The sequence below is a fragment of the Capricornis sumatraensis genome, chromosome 10 (assembly GCF_032405125.1).
Source record: "Capricornis sumatraensis isolate serow.1 chromosome 10, serow.2, whole genome shotgun sequence".
Taxonomy (NCBI): Eukaryota; Metazoa; Chordata; class Mammalia; order Artiodactyla; family Bovidae; genus Capricornis; species Capricornis sumatraensis.
Window position 1 is genome coordinate 67,566,480 of NC_091078.1, and position 24,685 is coordinate 67,591,164.

The 24,685-nt window shown below is 39.2% G+C and overlaps 1 protein-coding gene across 3 annotated transcripts in view; it reads left to right on the plus strand.

Annotated features, from left to right (window-relative positions):
- The window catches only part of SUMF1 (sulfatase modifying factor 1), a 98,119-nt gene that overhangs the window by 67,768 nt on the left and 5,666 nt on the right, over nt 1-24,685 (plus strand). For 2 of the 3 annotated variants that reach the window (XM_068982417.1, XM_068982419.1), the window contains one exon: nt 15,911-15,970. The exons of the other annotated variant lie outside the window; for it this stretch is intronic. In XM_068982417.1, the coding sequence (XP_068838518.1) occupies nt 15,911-15,970 (60 nt within the window). The remainder of the gene's footprint in view (nt 1-15,910; nt 15,971-24,685) is intronic. 3 annotated transcript variants of the gene reach the window in all.

The window sequence follows — 24,685 nt, forward strand, 5'->3', positions numbered from 1 at the left end:
CAATATTCTGGGAGGTGGGTCATAGAGGGTCCTGCTGTGATGTATGTCGGAGAGTGTTTTGCCTATGTTCTCCTCTAGGAGTTTTATAGTTTCTGGTCTTACATTTAGATCTTTAATCAATTTTGAGTTTATTTTTTAGTTTCATTCTTTTACAAGTGGTTGACCAGTTTTCCTAGCACCACTTGTTAAAGAGATTGTCTTCTCTCCATTGTATATTCTTGCCTCCTTTGTCAAAGAGAAGGTGACCATAGGTGCGTGGATTTATCTCTGGGCTTTCTGTTTTGTTCCATTGATCTATATTTCTGTCTTTGTGCCAGTACCATACTGTCTTGATGACTGTAGCTTTGTAGTACAGCCTGAAGTCAGGCAGGTTGATTCCTCCAGTTCCATTCTTCTTTCTCAAGATTGCTTTGGCTATTCGAGATTTTTTGTATTTCCATACAAATTGTGGAATTATTTGTTCTAGCTCTGTTAAAAATACCGTTGGTAGCTTGATAGGGATTGCATTGAATCTATAAATTGCTTTGGGTAGTATGCTCATTTTCACTATATTGATTCTTCCAATCCATGAACATGATATATTTCTCCATCTATTAGTGTCCTCTTTGATTTCTTTCACCAGTGTTTTATAGTTTTCTATATATAGGTCTTTAGTTTCTTTAGGTAGATATATTCCTAAGTATTTTACTCTTTTTTTTGCAATGGTGAATGGAATTGTTTCCTTGATTTCTCTTTCTATTTTGTCATTATTAGTGTATAGGAATGCAAGGGATTTCTGTGTGTTGATTTTACATCCTGCAACTTTACTATATTCTTTGATTAGCTCTAGTAATTTTCTGGTGGAGTCTTTAGGGTTTTCTATGTAGAGGATCATGTCATCTGCAAACAGTGAGAGTTTTACTTCTTTTCCAATTTGGATTCCTTTTATTTCTTTTTCTGCTCTGATTGCTGTGGCCTAAACTTCCAAAACTATTTTGAATAGTAGTGGTGAGAGTGGGCACCCTTGTCTTGTTCCTAACTTTAGGGGAAATGCTTTCAGTTTTTCACCATTGAGGATAATGTTTGCTGTGGGTTTATCATATATCGCTTTTATTATGTTGAGGTATGTTCCTTCTGGTCCTGCTTTCTGGAGAGTTTTTATCTTAAATGGATGTTGAATTTTGTCAAAGGCTTTCTCTGCATCTCTTGAGATAATCATATGGCTTTTATTTTTCAATTTGTTAATGTGGTGCATTACATTGATTTGTGGATATTGAAGAATCCTTGCATCCCTGGGATAAAGCCCACTTGGTCATGGTGTATGATCTTTTTAATGTGTTGTTAGATTCTGATTGCTAGAATTTTGTTAAGGATTTTTGCATCTATGTTCATCAATGATATTGGCCTGTAGTTTTCTTTTTTGTGGCATCTTTGTCAGGTTTTGGTATTAGGGTGATGGTGGCCTCATAGAATGAGTTTGGGAGTTTACCTTCCTCTGCAATTTTCTGGAGGAGTTTGAGTAGGATAGGTGTTAGCTCTTCTCTAAATTTTTGGTAGAATTCATCTGTGAAGCCGTCTGGACCTGGGCTTTTGTTTGCTGAAGATTTCTGATTACAGTTTCAATTTCTGTGCTTGTGGTGGGTCTGTTAAGATTTTCTATTTCTTCCTGGTTCAGTTTTGGAAAGTTTTACTTTTCTATGAATTTGTCCATTTCTTCCACGTTGTCCATTTTATTGGCATATAATTGCTGATAGTAGTCTCTTATGATCCTTTGTATTTCTGTGTTGTCTGTTGTGATCTCTCCATTTTCATTTCTAATTTTATTGATTTGATTTTTCTCTCTTTGTTTCTTGATGAATCTGGCTAATGGTTTGTCAATTTTATTTATCCTTTCAAAGAACCAGCTATTGGCCTTGTTGATTTTTGCTATGGTCTCTTTTGTTTCTTTTGCATTTATTTCTGCCCTAATTTTTAAGATTTCTTTCCTTCTACTAACCCTGGGGCTCTTCTTCCTTTTCTAGTTGCTTTATGTGTAGAGTTAGGTTATATATTGACTTTTTCTTGTTTCTTGAGGTATGCCTGTATTGCTATGAACTTTCCCCTTAGCACTGCTTTTACAGTGTCCCACAGGTTTTTGGTTGTTGTGTTTTCATTTTCATTAGTTTCTATGCATATTTTGATTTCTTTTTTGATTTCTTCTGTGATTTGTTGGTTATTCAGAAGTGTGTTGTTCAGCCTCCATATGTTGGAATTTTTCATAGTTCTTCTCCTGTTTATTCTTAAGTGAAAAAAGCAGATGCCCTATGCTGAGAGAAGCACGTTTGGAGAAGCACATCTAACAAGGGGTGTTATTTCAGCTCTATCCCGAAGCTGATGAATCTTTATTTTTAAAAAATATGAACTCTCAACTCAGTTTCCCTTGGGCCTAGGCATTTTCTTGCAGTGAACTTTTGAAATATGGAAGGGCTTGTGCTGTTCAAAGTGGAACAGTGGAATGATTTCTTTAAAAATATGATACCATATCAGCTCATAAGGGGCACATGGCTGAGTGGCTGAGTGGGAGCCTGAAACCAGATGGCCTGGATTTGAACCCTGGCTCCTCCCATTACTAGCTGTGTTACACAGGACAGGCAATTTAACCTTTCTGTTCTTTGAGTCTTCATCTGTAAGTGGCCCTGATGATGGGGTGTCCAACATCCCTAGCCTGTGCTCATGCCTGGCACAGTTGTTAATAGCTGCCCTATTCACTCCCCAAGGTATCCTTATTTGGACAATTGATTATATAGTTGCCCTCCCAATAATAGAACCTACATCAGAATATCATTTTAAAAATTCAAAACATTATAACAATACCTGATTCTAATATGTGCTCAGTAAATATTAGCTGCTATTATCAGCTGTTACAGTTGGAATCAGTGTTTTAAATGACCAGTTTTATGTATTATCTCCCAAAGCAAGAACTGTTACTGTAGTCCTTGGGCTATGAAAGGGACATATTTTTGTGGAAGATGGAGGACCACGGACACTGTGAGCAAGTTAATATCGTGTTGAGAATTCTCTTCCTTTTTAGCCGGGCGTGGGCGAAACAAGTAGCATGGAGGAAATGACTGTTTTCATTCATTTCTCTAACAGGGTAATCACCATACAGTGCATGCTGGTTTTACAGAGAAAATACTGCGGGGGTTGTTAATTTGGACTGTGTGTTTAATGTGCTATTCTTTCCAATCTGATCTCTAGTTTCCTTTCTTTGACCTTTCTCTGGGTGTCACCCTCTTTTTCCTCTCCTCACGCAACATCTAAAGCTAATTGCAGTCCCTTATGTTGGTCCTTGTGCTGGGGGTTGAATAAAATTACACATAACTGAAACAGCTTTATTTGAAGTACTGGTTTCAGCCACCCACTCTTAAAATCCCTTGTCACATTTGACATCAGGTAACTGAAGTGAATTTTTTTTTTTACTTTGTTTTTCACAAATGTGCCTTGGTTAGAGATGCAGCTAGTCTGGAAGAGTCAAACTGGACAAGCACAGGGCTGGGATGAACCTCGACTTCTGGTTTTGTCACTTGCTATCTTTTGACCTGGATCTGTCCATTTATTCCATCTTTCTGAGCTTCACTATTCTTCATCCTTGAAGTGGGGATCATGATACTTTCTGCTTCCCAAAGCTTTTCTGAGGATCAAATGAAGGAAGAGATATTATGGTAGTATGCTCTAAGCAAATGTAGGCAGAGTTCCTTTTTAAAAAGTATTTGTGTATTTGACTGCATCAGGTCTTAGTTGAAGCCTGTGGGATCTTCATTGCATCCTGCAGGCTCTTTAGTTGGTGTATACAGGCTCTCTAGTTGCTGCATGTGGGCTTAGTTGTCCTGCAGCTTGTGAGATATTAGTTCCCCAATCAGGGATGGAACCCACGTCCCCTGCACTGCAAGGCTATTCTTACCTGCTGGACCACTAGGGAAATCCCAGAGTTCCTTTCTTGAAAAACAGTTGAGGTGATTGGAAAGAAATTCATTTTAGGAGACACACAAGCAGACACTAGAAGAAAAGGGTTAAAAAAAACTGCTCCTGTTGGTGTGTTTCTGAGCTGCCTATTGCTGTAGTACTGGCTGATTTAACAAGGGCATTGCTTTAACATGCATGAAGTACTTCAAATCGGCAATAAGATCATTTTTCTTTAATCCTGAACTTGAGAATGCCAAAATTAAGCCTATGGAAACCTGGATGATAAGATAGCTTAAAGGCTTGATGAGAAGTCAGGTGTGCAGAGAGCCTAGCTTTTAGCCAGTCAGGGTGAGGATGACTTAGCTCTCAAGGGAAGATGCATGCTTCTCAGGATCAGAAGGTGGAGAATGAAACCTGTCCTTTTAAACTTGAAACCCCCTATAAATAAACTTCTGAGGAAGCTTTTGACTCCTAATATTTGGGGGCTCTGAAAGTTTTTTCTTCTTTTAGCTTATTCTGGTGTGTGCTTTCTCTCATTTAACTTAAAAATTGTTCCTACTATAGAAAATATCAAACATGCAGAAGTTGAGAGAGTGGTGTATTAAATCCCCATGTCCTTCCTACCCAGACTTAATAATTATCAGCATTGGGAAGATCCCCTGGAGAAGGAAATGGCAATCCACTCCAGTATTCTTTCCTGGAGAATCCCGTGGACAGAGAAGCCTAGTAGGTTACAGTCCACGGGGTCGCAAAGAGTCGGACACGACTGAGCAACTTCACCTTCACATGGCTAATTTAGTTTCATCTGTATTTCCGTCCACTCATCTCTGCTCTCCTTCTCCCCTGGATTGTTTGAAGTTGATTCCATATCTCATAGTTTATTTAAAATACCATCATTTAAAAATTTGTTTATTTTCATTAAAATAGCTTTAATGTGGTATAATTTGCATAAATTGTACATTTTTAATGTGTACAATTTGACCAGTTTATATATATAAATAATTATGTGTGTGTGTGCTGTGCACAGTCATGTCTGACTCTTTGCAGTCACATGAACTATAGCCTGCCAGGTTCCTCTGTCCATGGAATTTTCCAGGCATGAATACTGGAGTGGCTTGCCATATCCTCCAGGGGATCTTCTTGACCCAAGGATCAAACCTTTATCTCTTGTAGCTCCTGCATTGGCAGGCGGATTCTTTACTGCTGTACCAACTGAGTATAACTATATATATTGATCAAAAAATAAATATATACACACAGGTATCCATGAAACCACCATAGTATAGGTAGTGAACATAACAATCACCCCAAAATTTCCTTATGCCCTTGGTAATGGCTCCACTTTGTCCTTTCTGCCTCTAATACTTGAGCAATTGCTAGTCTGCTTTCTGTCATAGTAGATTAATTTGTATTTTGTATGTTTTAGAGTTTTAGATGAATGGAATGTACAGTGTGTACCTATTTTTTTTGTCTAGCTTCTCTCACAATGGCATAGTTTCTATTTATTTAACAAATATCATTGTGCTCCTATTGGGTACCATTTTGGAAGTTGCAAGACCTCTTAGGAGACAGTTGTAATAGTCCAGGTGGAACATGGAGCAGGTGCTTTGGAGCAGGGTGATTACTATGGAGATGATAGCTGCCATCCATTTGAGATCTGCTTTGGAGGTAGAGCTCATCAGACCAGCTGGATGTGGGGGTGAGGGAGAGGGAGGAATCAAGAATTTCTCCTCAGGATTCTTGCTTGAGCAGATGGGTAGGATGTAGTGAAATGGAGGAAGACTCTGAGAAATAGGCCTGACTTTGTCCTAATTTCATCCTTTACTGGTTGTCCAGTGCTTTTTCAAAGTTATTATCATGGTTGATCTGAGGCAGTATCAAATCTGCAGATGATAACAGTATTTAGTGTTTAAGATATTCACCAAATTGCTAGGTCTTCTCACAAATGTTTTTAAATACAGGCCAGCTGCCATTGTCAAATTGAAGATAGTGAATTTCAGTTTTCTCCTCGGGTGTTTGTGATGTCATTTGTACCAGGAAAGGAGAACAGAGAGTAGTGCAAAGTCAAATAATATTTTCACTATATATGTGTATATGTATATAAGTAATTGAAATGTTTAGTTTTCACCTAAAAAGCAATAAGTATGCAAACAGGAAACTGATCAATACCAGGGAAAAAGATTAAGTAGAAACTGAGTAAGCACAGATACTGGATTTAACAGACTTAAAAGCAGCTATTATATTTAAAGGACTAAGAGAAAATATATTCAAGAATTGGTAGAAAATACTGTGTGAATCAACAAATAGAGACTCACAACAGACAAATAGAAAAGATAAAAGAACCATGTGAAATTTCTAGAATTGAAAATATAATAACTGAAATGAAGAGTTAACATGATAGCAGATTAGAAATGGTAGGATGCCTGAATCAGTGACCTTGAAGGTAAGTCAAAAGAAAATTTCTAAACCAAACAACAGAGAGGGGAAAAAAAAATTGAGACTGATCAACAGAGGCCTGTGTGACGGTATCAAACATTTGAACATGATTTTAACACATGTATAATAGGAGTCCCAGGTGGAGAAGGTAGCAAGAAAGGGACAAATCATTTTTGCAAAATTATCTAAATACCAAACTTGATGAAAATTATCTACAGATCCAAGAACTTTAGTGAACTTCAACCAGGATAAACACAAATGAGAAGTATACCTGGACATGTCATAGTCACAGTGCTGAAAGAAAAAATATTGAAAACAGCAAGATAGAAGTACCTTATCACATACAGGCCAACAATAGTGTGATTAGTGACTGTTTTTTCATCAGAAACCATGGAATTCAGAAAATGGTAGAGTGATATAGTCAAGAGGCTGGGGAAAAAAGAAACAAACTAAGACTTCTATATCTAGCAAAACTATCCTTTCAAAAATGAATGTGAAGGAAGTCTGACTTTGGTTCTAGGAAAATGGAGTAGACATAGATTTCCTGTTCTTCCTACTAAATATGATTAAAACTCTGGACCCTATCTAGAAAAGGAGCATAAAAAGTCCCTGAAAGGTGTAAAGACGGCAGAGTAACTGCAGACCTTGGACTCTAGGAATGACATGGTGGTTAATTACATAGATTTTTCTTTTTGCCCCATATATCCCAAACATGGAGCTGAAGAAACCACCAACCTCCAGATGCCAAGAGGTGTAAACAAAGTCTCAAGAAAAGCCTACTCTCTCCAGTCAAAGGAGCAAGTAGGAAACAGTCGAAAAACACAGTACACTTCTAGTCAAAGACTTACTAAACCACCCTGCTCCAGGTAGGCACCATAGAAAAACAACTGTTCTTCTGTGCCTGCACAGGCCAAGAGGGACCTCATGCACCCTCATCAGGCTGGTTGAGGTGCCATAATCCACCTGCCAGGATGGTGTCAGAGAAGGCCAGGTGGGATGCCAGGCCTTTCATCATTGGCTGGCAGTAATTAGGCCGACCCTCCCCATGGTGCAAGTGGATGTTGTATGGGGAGCCAAACTCTCACCTCCTCCAGCAGTAAGTGAAGAGTGTCCCTCCTGAGGTGACAGTGGAGACCGAGTGGGGAGCCCGGACTTCTGCTTACACCTGGCGGTAACAAGATGGCTGTCTCCCTTTTCCTGTCAGTGTGGTGCCAGAGAAAGCCAACTGAAACAGAATGTTTAAGTAAGAGCCAGAGGGACTTCCCTGGTGGCACAGTGGATAAGAATCCTCTTGCCAGTGCAGAGGACATGTATTTGATCTCTGGTCCGGGAGAATCCCACATGCCACAAACCAACTAAACCTGCCTGCCACAACCACTGAACCCACGCTCTAGAGCCTGCAAGCCACAACTGCAGAAACCTGTGCACCTAGAGCCCAGTGCTCCACAAGAGAAGCCACTGCAATGAGTGGCCCATACAAAGCAATAAAGACCCAGCACAGCAAAAAACAAATAAATAATTTAAAACATTAAAATGAAACTTAGTAGTACAATAATTTTGAAAAAAGAGCCAGAGTCATGTAACATATAAACATTATCCAGGTTTCAAGTGAAAAATGAATTGTCATACCAAGAACAGGGGAGACACCAAACTAGATCAAAGAAAGACAGTCAATAGATACTAACATGTTTGAAACAAATGAAAAAAGAGAATAGAAACTTCAGAAAGGAAATAGAAAATATAAATGGGAACTAAAAGCAAATTTTAGAACTGAAAAACAGAATAACCAAAATAAAAGCTTGCTGAATGGGTTCAGCAGCAGAATGAAAGGGACAGAGCAGGGGAAAAATTAGTGAACTGGAAACAAAAACAAATTATTCAATATAAATATTGGAGAGAAAATACAAAATGAATAAATGGTGTCTCAGGGAACTCTGTGATTGTTAAAAATGATCATCTAAAATTTTGTCTTGGGAATCCCAGAAGAGAGGGGAAAGAGCATGGGGTGAAAGGTTACTCAAAGAAATAATGGCTGAAAACGTCAAAAATTTGAGAGAAGACTTAAATCTATAGTCAAGAGGCTAAGTGAACATTAAATAGGATCATTAAAAAAGGAAGAGAATTCCAGAAAAACATCTATTTCTGCTTTATTGACTATGCCAAAGCCTTTGACTGTGTGGATCACAATAAACTGTGGGAAATTCTGAGAGAGATGGGAATACCAGACCACCTGACCAGCCTCTTGAGAAACCTATATGCAGGTCAGGAAGCAACAGTTAGAACTGGACATGGAACAACAGACTGGTTCCAAATAGGAAAAGGAGTATGTCAAGGCTGTATATTGTCACCCTGCTTATTTAACTTCTATGCAGAGTACATCATGAGGAACGCTAGGCTGGAGGAAGCACAAGCTGGAATCTAGATTGCCACGAGAAATATCATTAACCTCAGATATGCAGATGACACCACCCTTATGGCAGAAAGTGAAGAAGAACTAAAGAGCCTCAAGATGAAAGTGAAAGTGGAGAGTGAAAAAGTTGGCTTAAAGCTCGAAATTCAGAAAATGAAGATCATGGCATGTGGTCCCATCACTTCATGGGGAACAGATGGAGAAACAGTGGAAACAGACTTGCAGATGGTGACTGCAGCCATGAAATTAAAAGACACTTACTCCTTGGAGGGAAAGTTATGAGCAACCTAGATAGCATATTCAAAAGCAGAGACATTACTTTGCCAACAAAGGTCCGTCTAGTCAAGCCTATGGTTTTTCCAGTGGTCATGTATGGATGTGAGAGTTGGACTGTGAAGAAGGCTGAGCACCGAAGAATTGATGCTTTTGAACTGTGGTGTTGAAGATGACTCTTGAGAGTCCCTTGGACTGCAAGGAGGTCCAACCAGTCCATCCTAAAGAAGATCAGTCCTGGGTGTTCTTTGGAAGGAATGATGCTAAAGCTGAAACTCCAGTACTTTGGCCACCTCATGCAAAGAGTTGACTCATTGGAAAAGACTCTGATGCTGGGAGGGATTTGGGCCAGGAGGAGAAGGGGACAACAGAGGATGAGATGGCTGGATGGCATCACTGACTCGATGGACATGAGTTTGCGTGAACTCCAGGAGTTGGTGATAGACAGGGAGGCCTGGCATGCTGCAGTTCATGGGGTTGCAAAGAGTCGGACATGACTGAGCGACTGAACTGAACTGAACAGAAGAAATCCATACCAAGACATATAATAATTAAACTTCTGAAAACCAGAGACAGAAAATCTTAAAAAAGCCAAAGAAAATCAACACAACCTGTAGGGGATAAGCCAGTGTGAATGACACTGTGTGGGTTTCTCATCAGAGATCCTAACAAAGGGCAGAAGAAGTGACGCAATACTTTCCTGCTATATTCCTTATGGTACATGCTAAGTTGCTTCATCCTGTCTGACTCTTTGCGATGCTATGGACTGCAACCAACCAGTCTTCTCTGTCCATGGGATTCTCCTGGCAAGAATACTGGAGTGGGTTGCCACTCCCTGCTCCAAGGGATCTTCATGACTCAGGAATTGAACTCGGGTCTCCTGTATTGCAGGTCGATTCTTTACCCCAGAGCCACTGGGAAAGCCCCGTATTCCTTATGGACATGATATTTTTTTATGTGTTGAAAACTGCCAACCCAGAATCCTTTATCTAGTGAAATGTCTTTTAGGAATAAGAAAAAAATCAAGACATTTTCAAATGAAGGAAAACTACAGAATCTGTCATCAGCAGACCTATCCTAAATGAATGTCTAAAGGAAGTTCCCTAAACAGAAAGGAAATGATTCAAGAAAGAACCTTTGAACATCAGGATGGGAGAAAGAACATAGTAAGAAAAGTATGGGTACATATAGTAGGCTGTCCTCTCAAGATTTCCAAGGTTTGTTTGATGGTTGCAGTAGAAACTATGATGTTGATGTGTTTCTAAATATGTTTGGAAGAAATATTTAATGCAGTTATAAACAGGGGAAGCAAAAAAGATATAAAGGGAGGTAAATTTTCTGTACTTCACTGGAATTGGTGAAATAATACCAGTAGACTAATATTTTATATCTTATCACAGTTTTATATGTATAAAGTAAGTATTGTATATATTTAATACTTGTACAGTAATGTATACTATATAATATATATATGTTATATGTTTAATTAATATATATATTAAATATATATGTAAAACTGTAATTAAGCATTGTAAGTGAATGCTTTTGAACTGTGGTGTTGGAGAAGACTCTTGAGTCCCTTGGACTGCAAGGAGATCCAACCAGTCCATTCTGAAGGAGATCAGTCCTGGGATTTCTTTGGAGGGAATGATGCTGAAGCTGAAACTCCAGTACTTTGGCCACCTCATGCAATGAGTTGACTCGTTGGAAAAGACTCTGATGCTGGGAGGGATTGGGGGCAGGAGGAGAAGGGGACGACAGAGGATGAGATGGCTGGATGGCATCACTGACTCAATGGACGTGTGTCTGAGTGAACTCTGGGAGTTGGTGATGGACAGGGAGGCCTGGCGTGCTGCGATTCATGGGGTCGCAAAGAGTCGGACACGACTGAGTGACTGAACTGAACTGAACTGAAGTGAATAAGAATTAATTTCTTTAGAGAAATCTTTCTGCCACAGGAAGGCAGAAAAAAGAAAACAAAAAGTAGAGAACAGACAAAAGCAATAACAAAATGGCAGTCTTAAGTCCTAAAATATCAGTAATTTCATTGAAAGGGCAATGGTCTAAATATTAAAAGGCACATTGGCAATGTGGATTAAAAAACATAACTAACTAAATACAGTTCTACAAAAAACTCACTTCAAACATAATGGTATAATAGATTCAAAACAAAATGATGGGAAAAGATGTTTTATGTAAACATTAATCAGAAAACAGCAGGAATGGCTATTTTAATGTTGTATAAAGTAGACTTCAAAGCAAAATCACCAGAGTCAGGGAAGGGCATTGTTTGATGATAAAACGATCAATCTACCAAGAGGATGTAATAATGCTAAATATGCATGCCTCAGAAAAGAGCTGAAACCTATGAAGCAAGAACTGATAAAACTGAAAGGAAAAATAGTCTAACCTGCAGTTTTAAGTGGAGATGATTATGCTCATTTTTCAGCAATTGGTAGTATAACTAGATAGAAAATCAGCAAAGATATAGAAGAACTTAACACTGTCATCAACTTTCACATGGGTTCTTATCTGTTTCTGAGCAATATCTCTGTATTCAGTGTGTATTTTTACTTTGATTCTTGAATACTAGTGGTGGAGGTCATTCGGGCACAGCAGCCTCTCTTCTTACCAGGTATTAGGCAGAAAGGTGAGGTATTCAGACACTACAGTCTGTAGCTCCTTTAAGTTGTTTTAACCTGCTTCCCTGGTGACTCAGTGCTAAGAAATCCACCTTCAATGCAGGAGACCCAGGTTCGATCTCTGGTCTGGGACAATACTCTGGAGAAGGAAATGACAGCCCACTCTAGTATTCTGTCCTGGAGAATTCCATGGACAGGGGAGCCTGGCGGTCTACAGTCCAGGGGTTGAGAAAGAATCAGATACTACTTGGCGACTAAACAACAACAGACTTGACTGTGAGAGATGATGTTAATTTTGATTTATTGATCCTTTCTTCAGCAAAAAGAAATGGAGGCATTTCCCCTTTATGTTAGTTTCCTAGGGCTGCTGTAACAAATTACCACAAACTTGGTGGCTTGAATAAACAAATTTTATTGTCTCAAAATTTTGGTGGCTAGAAGTCTGAGACCAAGGTCCTGGCAGGGCCATATTCCCTTCAGAGTCTCTAGAATCCTCCCTTGTCTCTTCCTAGCTTCTGGCAGTACCCCGGAACCCTTGGCATTCTTTGGCTTGTAGCTATATCAGCCCAGTTTCTGCCTCCATCTTCACATGACCTTCTCTGTGTCCTTTCCTCCTGTTACAAGGACACCAGTCACTGGATTCAGAGCTCACCATAATCCAATATGACTTTACCTTAACTAACACAAAATTTACAAATGTGCATGCTCCCTATTTCCAAATTTGGTCATGTGCTGAGGCTTTGGGTGACCATGAACTTGAGGGAGGAGGCACTATTCAACTCGTTATACACTGCTAGTAATTTTTTTGTTTTTTTTTTGTTTATTTTGCAAAGTGGTAAGCATTTCAAACAGATGTAGCTAATCCTATAATCCTGCATCATGTTTTCTGGCAAAAATAGTTTTATTTATAAGGATCGGCTGAGCAGTTACCTAGAGGACTGTATTAACTGCTGTGGTCTTATCAGCCTGGGGTGACTCTCATTAGGACTTGTGTGTCACTTTGTTGAATGTCATTTCTATTGATTGAAGATTTGGTTCATATGAGATGCTGATGAAAGGGAACTATTTTGTTCTCACTCCTTCCTGTTAGCAAATCAGCTCCTTCTTGTTCTTGGATCTAACTTGAGAAAAGAATTGAATCTTGCATGCCAGCATATACTGTGAGCAACTTTAATCAGAATTTAGACCGTCATTTGGTACATTATAACCCAGCATGCAGAGAACCACCCAAAGCAGTGCGATGCAAGAATCTCCAAAAAAGAAATTTAATGTAGGAGAGAGTGGCCATTCTGTTGGATACCAGCACAGTTATAAATGCTTTCATCTCTGCTTTGGTGAATTCTGGGTGATTATGCTACTTTTATACAATAATAAACTCACCGAGCAGATTCTGTTCTAATGGCTGTCGGATTCCAGATATTCCTGGAAAGGATGCTGTGGTGTGAAGTCATTATTTTCAGCTGTAGTTCTTCTCATTTATAGCTTGCCCATTTGTAATCAATAAAAGTTTAACAGTGTAACATAAAGCACTTAAGGGCATGGAAATAACTTTGGCCTTGCAATGGAATGAACGATAGCCAGTGACTTGGTCTTTGACAATTTTTAAGTACATGAAAATGCTTTGAAAAAAACATGAAGTTCTGCTCACAAGTTGTTTTCTTGGAAAACAATAACGTACTGTTTTCCGATCAGCGTATTAACTATGCTTGGAGAAAACATGGTTCTTTTAGGTTCTGCCACTTAGATCTGGGCCTTTGACAAGGAAAAGGAGAACTGAGATTTCATGTTGGCTCACACAGTAAAGAATCTGCCTGCAATGCAGGAGACCTGGTTTCGATCCCTGGGTCAAGAAGATCCCCTGGAGAAGGGAATGGCATACCCACTCCTGTATTCTTGACTGGAGAATCACATGGGCAGAGGAGCCTGGTGGGCTACAGTCCATGAGAATGAAGAGTTGAACATGACTAAGCAACTCACACTTTGAAAGAAAAAAGAAAACTGAAATAAGAAGCACTGTTCAGTTCAGTTTAGTTCAGTTCAGTCGCTCAGTCGTGTCCCGACTCTTTGTGACCCCATGAATCGCAGCACGCCAGGCCTCCCTGTCCGTCACCAACTCCTGGAGTTTACTCAAACTCATGTCCATCGAGTCGGTGATGCCATCCAGCCCTTCATCCTCGGTCTTCCCCTTCTCCTCCTGCCCCCAATCCCTCCCAGCATCAGGGTCTTTTCCAATGAGTCAACTGTTCGCATGAGGTGGCCAAAGTATTGGAGTTTCAGCTTTAGCGTCAGGCCTTCCAATGAACACCCAGGACCGATCTCCTTTAGGATGGACTGGTTGGACCTCCTTGCAGTCCAAGGGACTCTCAAGAGTCTTCTCCAACACCACAGTTCAAAAGCATCAATTCTTCGGTGCTCAGCTTTCTTCACAGTCCAACTCTCACATCCATACATGACCACTGGAAAAACCATAGCCTTGACTAGATGGGCCTTAGTGGGCAAAGTAATGTCTCTGCTTTTGAATATACTATCTAGGCTGGTCATAACTTTTCTTCCAAGGAGTAAGCGTCTTTTAATTTCATGGCTGCAGTCACCATCTGCAGTGATTTTGGAGCCCCGCAAAATTAAGTCTGACACTGTTTCCTCTGTTTCTCCATCTATTTCCCATGAAGTGATGGGACCAGATGCCATGATCTTCATTTTCTGAATGTTGAGCTTTAAGCCAACTTTTTCACTCTCCTCTTTTACTTTCATCAAGAGGCTTTTTAGTTCCTCTTCACCTTCTGCATAAGAGTGGTATCATCTGCATATCTGAGGTTATTGATATTTCTTGTGTCAGTCTAGATTCCAGCTTGTGCTTCCTCCAGCCCAGCGTTTCTCATGATGTACTCTGCATATAAGTTAAATAAGCAGGGTGACAATATACAGCCTTGACGTACTCCTTTTCCTATTTGGAACCAATCTGTTGTTTCATGTCTGTTGTTGTAATTGTTGCTTCCTGACCTGCATATAGGTTTCTCAAGAGGCAAGTCAGGTGGTCTGGTATTCCCATCTCTTTAAGAATTTTCCACATCTGTATCATTGGTTGTTTTTGTATAACAAGGGAAAAACACAAAACTCTTATCCCTCTCAGACTTCCCAGATGTGGTTCTGGTTTGTAGGAGTTTACTGGTAGCTCCCAGATACTCTTTGCATGGCCAACCTAATCATGAGGCTTTTGACCCTGGCAACAAAAACTTTACAGCGTTCATTTCTGTTGCAGTTTTTCCAAAGCCCTCTTTAGAAGAAATAGTCTTACATCTCGGCTTGCTCTTTCTGGTTTCAGTTCTCATTATAGTGGAAGCCACAGGCTGTCTCAGGGTGAATCCTCATTCTGACACTTGCTTAATATCAGAAGTTGTTACAGAAGTCACGTGAGTTAATACTTGCAAAATACTTAGAGCCCTACTTGGTTCATAATAAGCACTATATAAATGTTTTTGAAAAAGAGAAACTGCATTCTTTGTCTTGATTGTGATGGTTGTTATATGATTATACATTTGTCAAAACTCATTAGAAGTGTACATTTAAGCATTGTAGAAATATAAGTTTATATAAATTATACCTCAGTAAACCTGACCTAAATTTTTTTTGGAGAGAAAAATTATATCTATTTATTCAGCTAGGAAAGGGTTTATAAGATGTTGCAGAGTAGGATTTTAAAAACATAACTCAAAGAGGCTTGCCACTCTAGGTCTGCAGGCCAGTTATAATGCAGGATAAAGTTGCCTGTCAGCATGAGAAGCTGATGTAAGAGATGTTGCCAGGCAGCCTATTAGTCATCTAGGAAGGAAAGCCGGTAGGGGTTTGGGTTGCTTAAAGTAGTCACAGAGTTCATCGAAGAGTGGGAACTTGAGCTGGACCTCAGAGGATATAGGATTTGGAAGGCATTCGAGAAGGTGCATGGGTGCAGATGCAAGACCGAGGGACAGAAAAGCATGTGCCCTATTTAGGCAACCATGAGAGAGCTGGCTGGATTAAAATAAATGCTCTGAGGATGGAGAAGGAAATGACTACCCATACCAGTATTTTTGCCTGGGGAATTCTCATGGACAGAGGATCCTGGTGGACTATAGTCTGTGGTGTTGCAAAAAGTCATACACAATTGAGTGATTAACACACTCTCTCTCTCTGTCCTTGGAGGGGCAGCTGTACTATCTGAGCTAATGAGTTCTCTTCTTTTCATCCACAGAAAGGCCCCCCTTCTGGGAAAGACCGGGTGAAGAAAGGTGGATCCTACATGTGCCATAAAGTAAGTCGAGTCACTAACCTCTGCTTTGGTGTTACAACAGCAGGTTTATGGGTTCATTGTAATCATTAACCCCCAAATGTCCCATCCATGTCTATTAATACATCTCCATCAAAGCAAGAAAAACAAATAAGTTTGGGCACAGGCATGGCAATAAGTGATGCAAGAAGCAGAGATTATAAATGGTCTGTTGTCAACCGTATTCCATCTGTTGTTTTGTGACCCTTTGAGAGATCTTTGTTGTCCCACGAATCTGGGTGGACTGTATACCTTTTCCATCATGGAAGTCTGGAACCACACCCTTAATTTATTTGAGGCTCCAGATATTTTTTTGGCTTCTCTATTGCTATTAAGGTAAGAATTATAGATGGAGGGTAGATTGTGGTATATCGAAATGGAAACATCCCAAATGTTCTTGGTATATAGAATGTGCTTTGTAGAATAAACATTAATCTCAGAGAATGCTTTTTCTCTTTGGGCTGTAATGTCAGTGTCAGAGACAGTTGTCCTTGGCTAGTAGAAGTGACTCAGTGTTTCATGAGTAGCCTTTTTTAAGGAGTTCAGAAATTGAATAGCACGCCTCTCCCTTTTTTTCTTTAAGTCATGTATTTTTAGTGTCTCCAGCACTTCAACTTCTGTCTTTCTATCCCTATGCAAAGATGGCATTTCGCAGATTGTTCCTCCATGAAGCATCCTATGATAATTCAGTCAGTCTAGGCAGTTAGAGACTTAAAATACCCTGTAATGGCTCCAAATTAAGTTATTAATTTGATAATCGAGGCATTGTCAAACTTTGCCTTAAAATAATGGTTCTCAAACTTTATTGCACATTAGAATCATCTGGGATCTATAAAAAGTACTGACGCCTGTTTGCTCACTCACCTTATCCTGATTTAATTTTTCTGTATTATGACCTGGACATCAGGATTTTAAAGCTGTCAAGGTGATCATAACATACATCAAAGTTTGGGAACCACTGGCCTAAAAAGACTCTCTTTAAATTATGTGTATGAGAGAGTTCATATGTGTGTGTGTCTTCTTCATTTCTTAGAATTTTTAATATAATCATTTAGATGGAATTTCAGAGTTGATTCAAACTATGCTTTATACCTATCTTTGTAACAAGATGTAGACAAATTTATCTTTAAAATTCTAATTTTAAATTAAAAGCATTGCCCTAGGCCATTCGAGTAGTTTAAAATGTTCATGTACCCATCTGTCTGTAGTCCCAGATTTTTTTTCTCTGATTCAAGCTGTTACTGCAGGTGTATCTGAATCCTCTTGCTGGGGAACCAGACTTCCATGAAAAACAGGTGAATCTCTTTTTGCACAGCAGTAGTTCAAAACTCTAGTTGCCACCAGTTATGTCTCTGACATATGGCACTTTTCTAAATTGATAATCCATTTACTCTATAAGAACTGAGGACCAAAAGATTTTTTCTTCACAGATAAGTGGAGTAAATGAAACTTGTAAAAAACATTTCAAGTATGAACACCAGAATATTCCAGTGCCATACATATAAATATGTCTACTTTACCATTTCATTTTGCTTGCTTATTTTAAATGTTTTAAATTTTTATAAGCTTCTTAGTTTATGCTTTTCAAATATCTTTTATCCCAATACATGTTTTTAATAAATACAGTTACATGGCAGAGTTGATTTTTGTATATTTGTGTTGTGTAACCTTGTTAAACTCATCTGTATTAGTAATGTTTTTGTAGATTCTATTGTATTTTCTACATAAGTGGTTATACCAACTGGGAGCATAGACAGTTTTACTTCTTCCTTTTTAATTTGGATATCTTTTATTACTTTCTCTTGCTGTATTTCTCTCTGGCTAGAACCTCCAGTATATTATTGAATAGGAGTGATAAGTACAATAGTCTTACCTAATTTTTGATCTTAGAAGAAAGACATTCAGCTTTTCAAAATTAGCTATGATATAAGCTATAGTGTTTTCAAAGCTGCCCTTTACCAGCTTGAGCAGCTTTCCTTCTAGTCTTAGATTTTTGAGAGTTTTTATCAGAAATGGATGTGGATTTTGCCAGATGTTTCTTTGAAGCTATTGAGATGTTTATGTGGTTTTTCTTTTTAGTCTGTTAATATGGTAAATTTATTTGTTTGTTATTGATTAATCTTTGGGAGTTTGTGTCTTTCAAGGAATAAATCCATTTCATCTGAGTTAATGAATTTATTCACATAATCTTTGCATTTTCACTTGCTGTTTAGACCATTTACATTTAACATGATTATTGTTATGGTTGGGTTTAAATTTGCTGTCTTGAGATTTGTTTTTCTCTTTGTCTCATCTGTTCTTTTCCATTTGCTCTCTCTCTTGTTTTTTAAACTTTTTTGGATTAAGTTGTTTTAATCACTTCATTGTCTCTTCTTTGGCTTATTAGCTTTAACTCTTTGTTTTAAAATTTTTGTAGTTGATTTAGAGTTTATATTACACATCTGTAACTTTTCTTAGTCACCTTTAAGGATAAGTTTTAATTTAGTCAGGATCAGAGGGATGGAGAGAGTGTTCCAGAAGAGAGAATAGCAGAGTGGGAAAAACTGAGTGGGAACCACAAGGTTTTCCAGAGAGAAGTGGCAACTCTAGGATCTCAGTCAAATTAATTGTAAATGATGTAGGTATGTAACCTCAGTCTGGTTATTTTGGCGAGGTCAAGGAAATAGCACAGTGTTGATTGTGAATTACCTTCAGAGTGCTTATTCTTGCCACTAGATTAAGACAGCTTTAACTGCCACTAGGTATAGTGAGTGCATTAAACTGTGGAGTCTAGAATTAGATCTGGGTTGGAATTCTGTTAACTTCTCTTTGCTAGTTTTTGCCTGTAACTTTAGACAAATTACTTAATCTTTCTAAGTCTCAGTTTTCACATATGTAAAATGTGCATCATAATTGCAGCTACTGTAAGGTTTTTATGAGGAACAAATGTACCAAACAAATGTATGTGCACACATGCCTAGCTCATGGTAAAGACTCAGTAAGTTAGTTGCTGCTAATCCCATCATTCTTTGTTTTTTTTTTTTTTTGTTGTTGTTTTAAAACAATAAAAATTTATGTTCTCACAGTTCTTGAGGCTAGAAGTCCAAGATTCAGGTGTTACCAGTCTGTTTTCTTGAGGTCTCACTCCTAGGTTTAAAGATGACAGCCTTCTGTCTGTGTTCTTGTAAGGTCTCTCCTCCATGCATGCAGGGGTCTTCATGTCCTAATCTCCTCTTCTTACAAGAATGCCACTCAGATTGAATGAAGGACCATCCTAACAGCTTACTTTTAATGTAATTATCACCTTAAAATCCTACCTCCAAACAGTCACATTCTGAGGTACCAGGGGTTAGGGCTTCAAACATAAGAACTTGGAGGACATAATTCTTTCCAAACAGTGCCATCATTCTTAATAATCATCTTTATTAAGATTGTCTCCCCTCCATCTTCTCTTCTGAATAAAGAACCAGCAAGTGAACTACTAACTAGATAGGCAGAATCCTAGAAATAATTCTTATGGCAAAGGTGAAAATCAGTAAAAGAAAGAAAATCAATAAAAAGAATAGTTAATTCATTTTGAAAAAAAATCACCTTAATTAGAAGGTGACTTATTTTTGATCATTATCAGGGGCAGTCTGCATGACTAAAGTAAGCACTGATGATTATTTCTGACTTTTTGAGAGTCCGTCCAAAGTATGCCTTCAGTAAGGATAAGAGAGCACAGAAAGAACAACAGTGAGTCAACATGGTGTTAAGAGCACAGATTCTAGAATGGAATTGAAAGAACTCTAATCCTAGATTCATGGCTATAAGCCATGTGGTCTTAGGAACACCATTACCATACTTGTGCCTCATTTTTCTTCTTGTATATATGATGCACATATAATAATACCTACCTCAGGGTTATTAGAAGGATTAAGTCACTTAATACATGTGAAGATTTTAGAACAGTTCACATAGTAAGTACTCAAGAAATATAGTTGTTTTTGAAGTTGTTAGATAAATTCCCGTGACATCTTTAGAGCCTAACTCACAACACTGAGGAAATTCTACTTGCTGCCCCCACAACCCCACCATTTTACACCAAGATTACTAGCAAAAGGAGTTGATCAAGTGTACTGACAAGGGCAGTGGATGGGAAATTGAGAGACCTGGGTTCTACTGTGTCATTTTTCTGCAATCATTTTGTTCTTAATGAGCTACAGATGCCTCAAAACTATTCTTTATACCTAAACCTCTTCCTCTCATGAAAGCCATATTGCCATCCCACTTGACTCCAGTGCCCCAAGGCTAGTAAGCCATTATCTTAAATGGATTGTTCTTGAATCCAGGCTCACGTGCTGAGTGCAGCTATCCAGATCAATTCCACACAGTAATTAGCTATTTTGATGAAATGGGGCTAAAACAGGTCCTCACCACTACCTCTGTTCTTAATTAATAAAATGACCTATATTTTAGCCACTCAAAGTCCTAACATCATTAATAACCATTTTTGATGCTAAAAGTAGAGTTGGAAAAAAAGAAAGAGCAATGAGGACATATAAAATCAGGCCATTTTCCTCTTTGACTATGTATTTCATTAGTTGTCCATTACTGGAATTTACAATGAAGTACTTATATTAATAAGTGTTTGCTGAGTGAATGAGTACATTTAAAACGCAATGATATTGTGAATTGAGTGTTTTCTCATGTGATCGTCCTGACCTTTTCAACAGTAACTTGTAGTGAGACTTGCTTTTTAGGGTTTACTTCGTTATCATTTAGGTAAATGGAAGAGTTTAGGTATTGCTGTGATCCAGTGGAAGAGTAGCTCTTTTTATCACTTATTTTAAGCTTTTTTTGTTATATAAGCAAAACATTTTCATTCTATAAAAATTAGAAAATAAATAATAAACATAAAAATGAAAAAATAATCTACCTTGCTTTCTAAAGAACATATTGATATTATTCTACTCAATTTTTTGGTGCAGTTTTAATTTTTCTTCCCCAAATGGAATTATGCTGTATGTACCAAGGTCTTCAAGTATGGCTATAAGCAAAATCTCTTATACACCATAAGCATCTTTTCCGACCACAGTGTTCCAGGCAGGCACATTTTGTTAACGTTGCTACAGCCTGTATTTTGTGGCATATGAACACCTAATTTTAAAGTAATTTATTATATAATCTGAGAGATAGGTTGCATATAGAACTGTGCCATTCAACAAAGACCTAATCCTAACCCTAACCTTAACGCTTGTCACCAGAGATAGTGCCTCACCTTTCCCATTTATATAGCAAATAATTTTCCTATTTATGTAGCAAATGCATGCATGCTAAGTTGTTGCAGTCATGTCCAGTTCTTTGCAGCCCTGTGGACTGTAGCTCACCAGGCTCCTTGGTCCAAGGGATTCTCCAGGCAAGAATACTGGTGTGGATTGCCATGCCCTTCTCCAGGGCATCTTCCCAACCCAGGGATTTAACCCTTGTCTCCTGTGCCTCCTGCATTGCAGGTGGATTCTTGACCGCTGAGTCACTGGAGGAGCCCAAAAAGTAAAGTAGAAGTCGCTCAATCCTGCTCCTTGTGACCCCATGGACTGTAGCCTGCCAGTTCCTCTATCCATGGAATTTTCCAAGCAAGAATGCTGGAGTGCGTTGCCATTCCCGTCTCCAGGGAGTCTCCCCGACCCAGGAGTTGAATCCGGGTCTCTTGCATTGCAGGCAGATTCTTTACCATTTGAGCCACCAGGGAAGCCCAGCAAATGCATAACTGTTCAGATGTTGGCAAGAGAATTATCATCTTTACAGCATAAGATATCTAAGGCCTACAGGAAAGCTAATGAGTTCTTTTGTTTTAGTTAAGAAGTGGGTTAACCCAAAGAAGTCAGATAAGACAGGCAAAGTGAGTTCCTTTAAAAAGAGCATTGGGTTCATTATAAAGTAATAGTTAAAATAATCTCCACGTCTACCATTTAACTTTTTCATGTAAAGATAGGATGAAGCATTTTGACATTATCCCATGTAGACCAATTTTGTAGTAGACCCATTTTGGAGAAGGCAGTGTCAACCCACTCTAGTACTCTTGCCTGGAAAATCCCATGGACAGAGGAGCCTGGTAGGCTGCAGTCCATGGGGTCGCTAAGAGTTGGACACAACTGAGCGACTTCACTTTCACTTTTTACTGTCATGCATTGGAGAAGGAAATGGCAACCCACTCTAGTGTTCTTGCCTGGAGAATCCCAGGGACGGGGGAGCCTGATGGGCTTCCGTCTGTGGGGTCTCACAGAGTCGGACACGACTGAAGCGACTTAGCAGCAGCAGCAGCAGACCCATTTTATCAATGGAGCAGATTTAGAAAAGCGTGTCCGACTCTTTGCGACCCCATGGACTGTAGACTACCAGGCTCCTCTGTCCATAGGATTTTCCAGGCAATAGTACTGGAGTGGATTGCCATTTCCTTCTCCAAGGGATCTTCCCGACCCAGGGATCGAACCCAGGTCTCCCGAATTGTAGACAGATGCTTTACCATCTGAGCCACCAGGGAAGTCCAAGTTTAAATAGCTAATGAGTCTTGAATTTTGCCTTTTTGGGCGAGTATATCAGCAAAATGTTTGTCACAGTTCCCATCTGTGTCAAGCCCAACCTCCTCTTTCTGGTGAGAAGACTGCCTTTAAAGTAACTCCATCCTATTTATCCACCCGTGCTTCCTGCTTTTTATCATTTTTCCTTTCTGTACCAGTCATTGGAATTCTCATTCTGTAAATCTCTAGGCAGCTCAGCTCCCATTGCGCCTCCTCAGAGGGACCTTCTCAGGCCACCTTATCTAAGTAGCATCCAGTCATGCCTAGTCCTCTTTCCCTATTTAACTTTCTTCCAAGCTGACCGCTGCCAGAAACACTCTTGAATTTATCGATTTATTTATTGTCTGACTATTTACTCTCTGTTGAATATAAGTCAGCTTCATGATAACAGGTACATTATCAACAGAAAATTGGATTAAAGATTTACTGAGCATGGCCCTGCCCATCAAAACAAGACCCAATATCCCCCTCAGTCAGTCTATCCCATCAGGAAGCTTCCATAATAAGCCTCTATCCTTCTCCATCAGAGGGCAGACAGACTGAAAACCACAGTCACAGAAAACTAACCAATCTAATCACATGGACCACAACCTTGTCTAACTCAGTGAAACTATGGGCCGTGCCATGTAGGGCCGCCTAAGACGGACGGGTCATGATGGAGAGTGCTGACAAAATGTGTGTAGAAGGAAATCGCAAACCACTTTAGTATTCCTGCCTTGAGAACTCCATGAAAAGTATGAAAAGGCAAAAAGATAGGACACTGAAAGATAAACTCCCCAGGTCGGGAGGTGCCCAGTATGTTACTGGAGATCAGTGGAAAAATAACTCCAGAAAGAATGAAGAGACGGAGCCAAAGCAAAAACAACACCCAGGTGTGGATGTGACTGGTGGTAGAAGCAAGGTCTGATGCTGTAAAGAGCAATACTGCATAGGAACCTGGAATGCTAGGTCCATGAATCAAGGCAAATTGGAAGTGATCAAACAGGAGGTGGCAAGAGTGAACATGGACATTCTAGGAATCAGCAAACTAAAATGGACTGGAATGGGTGAATTTAACGCAGATGACCATTATGTCTACTACTGTGGGCAAGAATCCCTTAGAAGAAATGGAGTAGCCCTCATAGTACACAAAAGAGTCTGAAATGCAATACTTGGATGCAGTCTCAAAAATGACAGAATGATCTCTGATTGTTTCCAAGGACAACCATTTAATATTAATGGTAAACCAAGACTGTGCCCTGACCAGTAATGCTGAAGAAGCTGAAGTTGAACGGTTCTAATGAAGACCCACAAGACCTTCTAGAATTAACATCCCCAAAAGATGTCCTTTTCATTATAGGGGACTGGAATGCAAAAGTAGGAAGTCAAGACCTACCTGGAGTAACAGGCAAATTTGGCCTTGGAGTACAGAATGAAGCAGGGAAGAGGCTAACAGAGTTCTGCCAAGAGAATGCAGTGGTCATAGCAAACACTGTCTTCCAACAACACAAGAGAAGACTCTACACCAGATGGTCAATACCAAAATCAGATTGATTATATTCTTTGCATCCAAAGATGGAGAGGCTCTCTACAGTCAGCAAAAAGAAGACTGGGAGCTGACTGTGGCTCAGATCATGAACTCCTTATTGCCAAATTCAGACTTAAATTGAAGAAAGTAGGGAAAACCACTAGACCATTCAGGTATGACCTAAATCAAATCCCTAACAATTATACAGTGGAAGTGAGATTGATTCAAGCGACTAGATCTGATAGACAGAGTGTCTGAAGAATTATGGACAGAGGTTTGTGACATTGTACAGGAGACAGGAAGCAAGACTATCCCCAAGAAAAAGAAATGCAAAAAAGCAAAATGGCTGTCTGAGGAGGCCTTACAAATAGCTGTGAAAAGAAGAGAAGCCAAAGCAAAGGAGAAAAGGAAAGATATACCCATTTGAATGCAGAGTTCCAGAGAATAGCAAGGAGAGATAGGAAAGCCTTCCTCGGTGATCAACACAAAGAAATAAAGGAAAACAACAGAATGGGAAAGACTAGAGATCTCTTCAAGAAAATCAGAGATACTAGGGGAACATTTCATGCAAAGGTAGGCTCAATAAAGACAGAAATGGTAGGGACCAAACAGAAGCAGAAGATATTAAGAAGAGGTGGCAAGAATACACAGAAG